The sequence below is a fragment of the Hemicordylus capensis genome, chromosome 3 (genome assembly GCF_027244095.1).
Source record: "Hemicordylus capensis ecotype Gifberg chromosome 3, rHemCap1.1.pri, whole genome shotgun sequence".
Taxonomy (NCBI): Eukaryota; Metazoa; Chordata; class Lepidosauria; order Squamata; family Cordylidae; genus Hemicordylus; species Hemicordylus capensis.
Window position 1 is genome coordinate 117,495,067 of NC_069659.1, and position 6,000 is coordinate 117,501,066.

General features: G+C 39.5%; 1 protein-coding gene across 5 annotated transcripts in view; it reads left to right on the top strand.

Annotated features, from left to right (window-relative positions):
- Positions 1-5,682, top strand: part of GEMIN8 (gem nuclear organelle associated protein 8) — a 76,208-nt gene extending 70,526 nt beyond the window's left edge. For all 5 annotated transcript variants that reach the window (XM_053304985.1, XM_053304986.1, XM_053304987.1 and 2 more), the window contains exon 4: positions 4,686-5,682. In XM_053304985.1, coding sequence (XP_053160960.1) covers positions 4,686-4,942 — 257 coding nt within the window. In that variant the 3' untranslated portion in view covers positions 4,943-5,682. The remainder of the gene's footprint in view (positions 1-4,685) is intronic.
- The last annotated feature ends 318 nt before the right edge of the window (positions 5,683-6,000 follow it).

Below are 6,000 nucleotides of genomic sequence, written 5' to 3' on the forward strand. Positions count from 1 at the left end.
CTGGACCCTCCCCCCAAGAAAGGAACAGAGCCAATCTTACCATTCTTGGATCACTTACCAGTGGATAAGAGAAAGGCAGCATTAGTGTTCAAGAACAAAGCATACTGCCTCACCAAACAGCAGCTGCACTCTTTGTGCTATTCTGCAAATTGTGTGTTGCAAAATGATTAGACTCTGGCAATTAGACACCATGCCTGGCTCCAATCCTTGGGAAGCTCGCATGAGCTCACATGAAGCTATTTCATATGAATAGAAGACCTTCCGTTCAGTGGGGAAGCTCTGTTTGGAAGCAAGACAGACGAGAGACAACTGCTAAGTTGTCAACCCAGAAGAGCAAGCAGCCCTCTTATTCAGAGACAATGACTACACATGAATCAACGTAGGAACATACCTGAGATGTACCTTTCAGTCTGGGAGTATATCACCACCAACACTTGAGTTCCTCCTATAATCTGTATAGGCTATTCCCTAGAATTCTTAGAGAGGTTTGGATCTTCAAGGAAGGTCATCCCAGCTCCCTCTACAGCCCTTGGGGATTAAGTGATCTCCTTACTGGCAAAGGACACTATACAGTATGTACCAGAATGCTGCACAGGAGACTTGTACTCCTTTTACTTTGCAATTCCCAAGAGAGACAGAGGCCTGCACACTATCCTAGATTTAAGGGAAGTAAACAGTTTAATAATTTACAAGAGGTTTCACATGGTGACTATTCTTCTTATATTTATTTATTATATGTATATACTGTCCAAAACATGCATCTCTGGGTGGTTAAATTACAATTGAAATCATTTAAAATATTAAATCAATTAACATTTAAAATCATTTAAAAGATTAAAAACATAAGTGATTTTATCTCCAAAAGAATCTGGTTGGCGTCCCTAGACTTGAAAGATACCTATTACCATATAACAATATGACCCCAACACTACAAAATTATGAGATTCTGCATAGGCCCAGACACGTTCCAATTCAAATCCCTGTCCTTTGGTCTTGCTACTGCCCCAAGGATTTTCATGAAATGTATGGCGGTAGTGGTCACCCATCTGCAAGATATATCTGTTAGATATTCAGATACTTACGTACCTGTACGATTGGATGATCATAGGAGATGCCCTCTGAAACCACCTCTGCCATCCAGATGACAGTAACACTCTTGCAACAATTAGAACTGCAAATAAATTACCAAAAAAAATTGAATTTACGGCCTACTCAGCAGCTCAGATTCCTGGGAATAATCTTGGATACGGCCAGAGGAAAGTTATACCTTCCTGAGGACCATGTCCAAGATCGAACCACAGTGGCAAAACACATTGTAAGAACGGAATGCCAGGCAGCCTAGGCAGTTCAGTGCCTCTTAGGGTTAATGGCATCAACAACATCTGTTCTGGTGCATCGTGCCCAAGGATGATAATCTTACAGTGTTGATTCTTGGTCGCTTTCCACATTCAGAAAGATCCTCCCAAACTAATTCTGCAGGTAGCACCAGACATCCAGAGATCAATGTCCTGGTGAACCCATTGGGACTACCTCCATGAAGGAAGACCTTTCAAACTCCCAATGCCAGCCTTGGTTATTACATCAGATGCATCAGAGCACAGTTGGGGAGAGCATCTGACAGACCTCTCCATAAGTGGACACTAGACAAAATCAGAGGATCAGCATCATATAAATTATCTATAATCCTTGGCTATTTTCAAGGCCTTGAAGGCATTCCTCCCTATTATCCGCTATCCAAATTTGGACAGACAGTACCACCACCTACATGAACAGGCAAGTTTGAATGGGTTCAAGGAAATTTCTTGCCATTACCATCCCCTTCTGGAAATGATGCATTGCTCAAGGGATAATTCTCTCTGACATTCACATCCAAGGAAAACTGTTGGGCAGATGCACTGAACAAAAGATATTCGGAGTCCTTTTGGCAGCTATATGCCAAAGATCTTCGGCACCTTTTCAGCTTGTGAACTGCCACATGAACTGCCCACCCAATATTATTATTTAGGAAGGTCCTCCTGCATGTGCTCCTCCACCAGAAGCTCATTTAGTGGCCATGCAAGAGAGGACCTCATCAATGAAGGCTCCCACCCTCTGAAACTCCCTACCTCAATAAATCAGCCTTATTAGCTTTTCAGTGGCAAGTGTAGACATTCTATTTCCAACAAGCTTTCCTGTGGTTTGAATAAATTGTAAGTTTTGATTGTTTTTTCTCCTCTATACAGGTTTTATTGTTTTTGACTGACTATATCAGTCAGTCAGCCAGCATGGTGTAGTAGTTAGAGTGCTGGACTAGGACTGGGGAGACCCGAGTTCAAATCCGTATTCAGCCATGATACTTGCTGGGTGATTCTGGGCCAGTCACTTCTCTCTCAGCCTAACCTACTTCACAGGGTTGTTGTGAGGAGAAACTCAAGTATGTAGTACACTGCTCTGGGCTCCTTGGAGGAAGAGTGGGATATAAAATGTTGTTGTTAATAATAATAATAATAATAATAATAATAATAATAATACTGTTTATTGATTATGTTGTGTTATAGATTACTGTAGGCCATCTTGAATCAGCCATGTATAATCGTTGTTTTTTTTTTTTTTAATAACAGCAGGGTAGAGCAGACAAGATGAAAAATTATTCAAACAGCACAGCAGCTTGTAAAAACTAGCAAATCAAGTAAAATATGTAAGTATCTATAGATATAGATAGAGAGAGAGAGAGCTAAAAACATATTCAGGACCAACAACAGCAAAATTCAGCAAACTGTCTTTAAAAGTCTGGGTAAATAAATGTGTCTTAACTTAGCATCAAGTTCCAGCCCAAGCACCTACATGTGGTAAGAAATATCCTTTTTTCACCTAGTCTATCCAATACCTGCATGTACAACTATCATAGGGCTGCTGGCGCTCCCCAGCTCCTCTCTCACTAAACTAGTATTCTGTTGCCTAGATAGGCAGGAATATTTTCACTTTGTTCCCCACCCTTTCCTGTGACACATTACAATGAAAAATGGCATACATGGACTTGGGTAAAGATATCTACACTTGGGCTTGTAGCACTTGCAATGCGTTGACACTTGTGCATCATATGAAATGCCAGAGCCTAATGAAATCAAGCATGTAAATATTTCTGACCTATTTTTTCTTTTAAACCTTTTTTTTTTTTTTGTAAAATGCATAATCAGGTCCTCTGCTAATATCTTAAGATGATGATCTTCCCTCTTCACTGTTGGTTCACAAGTACAAGGATGGCTGATGCTGATGTGAAATCACAACAGATTTTTTTTTTCAAAAATAGGCTGGATACAGTGGATAGTCGCCTGTGATACTGCAGATTCCTGCACTCAGCAAGGGATTTAGACTTGCAGTTCTAAAATTATTCGATTCAAGTATATGTACTGTTGCTTAAAGTCTGTACATGCCTGTTTCCTGCAACAACAACAAAAATACATTTGGCAAAACACCACTATGCGTGTGGTCTTTAAGTGATCTCAACATACAAACATTAAGATTTAGTGGGCCACTGTGTGAAACAGGATGCTGGACTAGATGGGCCTTGGGCCTAATCCAGCAGGGCTGTTCTTATGTTAAGATATGTGTTTTTTTAATGTGCACATTTACTTTTTTAAAAAATGTCAGTTTTGTGTTAAGATAGGTGTTCCCATTTTTCCTGGGTCTACCAGTATGGTGTCTTTAAATAAAGAAGTAATATTCTAAATGCCATATTTAGCATTCCACTGCCTTCATAGAATGAGAGCAATTTGTGGATCCCAATTATCCATTTCTCAAACCAGCAGATAAATCTAGCTGTAAGTCTAGATCCATGAGTGCGCAAAACTAAATATTTAACAGTGTTTACCGGAAATTAAAGTCATTCAGGCAGTGAGGATATGGGAGTTTATCAGCCTGAATGCTGGTAATTTTACTTTAATACTTTATCAGGCCTGCTGCTGCTACCCTGGGTTTGTCTAATAGGAAAAATAATGAGAATGTGTATGTGAGCATTCAGTAGTGTGTAAATTTGGCAGGTGTCTGTAAACACAATGCCAACAGCTGTGATTCACAAGACAAACTTAGCTCAGACATGCGCACAGGCTGAGACTTGTCTCTTCTCTTCCCGTGGAAACTATCAGCAGTTTTCATTGGCAGAGGCTTGGGTAAAGTTACATTGTCCTGTTTTATCCTTTCACCACCACAGCTGCTGCTTCCATTTTGTGGATAGAGAAAAGTTAGTTTAATCTCTCTGTGTGTATCTGTTTTCCTATGCAAAATCTGCTCCATTATTTTGCACACACTTTATTTTAAAGCATTCACTACATGAATATATGCCCTCCGTCCAATTCCTTTTGCTATATTTCCGCAACTCCCCCACACATGCACTCTTCAGTCTAACAGTTTAATTATTTTCCCAATACCCTGGTACACTGTTGGCTCATTTATTTCTACAGAGTGTATAAAGCTGGGAGGACCTCCTTTGCACAACAACTGCATGACTGTTTCCTTCAGGCTTCTTCCAAGAGGGGAAACCAGCACTCTTACAAGCCTCAAGTTATATTTGTGTGGTTTTTCCTTTATAGGTATCCATAAGTCTTGAAGTATGCATACTTGGCTCATACAATTTGGGCATAACGTAAAACACAGCTGGCCTTATTGAAGACCAACTTATGAAGTGTCTTGTGTGTTTACTTTCTTAGGAAAACAGCAGCAGCTTGAGGCAGAACACCAGGAGATGTATGTTGACGCTGACCATGACCTTCACCTATCAACAGGTCGGTCAGCACAGCCCCCAGCTGAAAAGCCTGGTGAGAGGAGAATGGCTGAAATGAAAAAACTCTACGGTGTGGGTGCCAGCAAAATCCAAGCAATGGAGACCACCATGCAACTCAGCTTTGATAGGAACTGTGATAAAAAGCAGCCCAAGTACTGGCCAATTATTCCTTTGAAACTCTGAGTGTGTGTCTGAAACTCTGAGCTGTGTGTCTTGATCCCTTTTAGGAGACTCAAGGCTGCATATCTTGATGCTCAACCAAGCAGAAGGATTAAGCGAATGACTCAAGAGTCAGCAAAAGGATCTTTTTATTTTCCTTTCCCCTTTCCAACTCTACTTTGAATCTCTCTGCCAGTTTCCAGAGTCCATTCTAACTCAACAGGAAGAGCTGAATTGGTCATTTGTACTGTAGGGAATAGTGAAAATGCTCTTCTTTAATAATAATAAAAAAATCAACTAATTCAATTTTGGCATGCCTCAGCCTTGCAGGAAATTAAGTAGCATTTGCTTTTCATTTAGTTGTGTTAGGAAAAGGGTTAAAGAATACTCAGACTGTTATTAATTGTAGGCTGTCCCTGTCAGAAATACAACATTTCTTGTATTTCTTGATTCATTTTTAGCATGTTACACTAGTTTTGCCATGGGTTTTAAATGTGACTCTTTTTTCTTTCTTTCTTTATGAGCCTCACTTACTGATGTTCTGTAGACAGCTGAAGCAGTTGTCCAAAGCATGATATATTCAGCTACTATACTATAACTATTTTAGTTATTTCTCAGACATTTTAATAGTACAGGAAAATTTTCTTCCAGACTAAACCTGGCCTGTAAAATTTCAAGTCACGCAAACATTTAAAACCATTTTTTCTCATGTTGGTTTGTCTGTCTTTGTTATGCAACTAGGTAATAAACATTTATAAGATTAAGTTGTGTTTTTCAGCTCATTACAAAACTGCATTTGGCTATTTATTTATTTATACCCTAGCCTTCAATACATACATTTCCAAGTCAGCTTAAGAAGCAAAATGATCTCTAAAAAGTGTTGATTTCTTGAAGAGAAAAACAAGTTCAGAATTGATTTCTGTGGTCCATGACCACTATTTAAGAGTAAGCGAATTAAGCTTATGAAACTGAGAAAGTGGAAATTGTGCATATGGTTTAGATATTTGCCATGTGACACTTCTCTAGTGTGTGCCAAAATATGTTGCACGTGCTACTATTATGGACCTCAAATACTGTCTGCA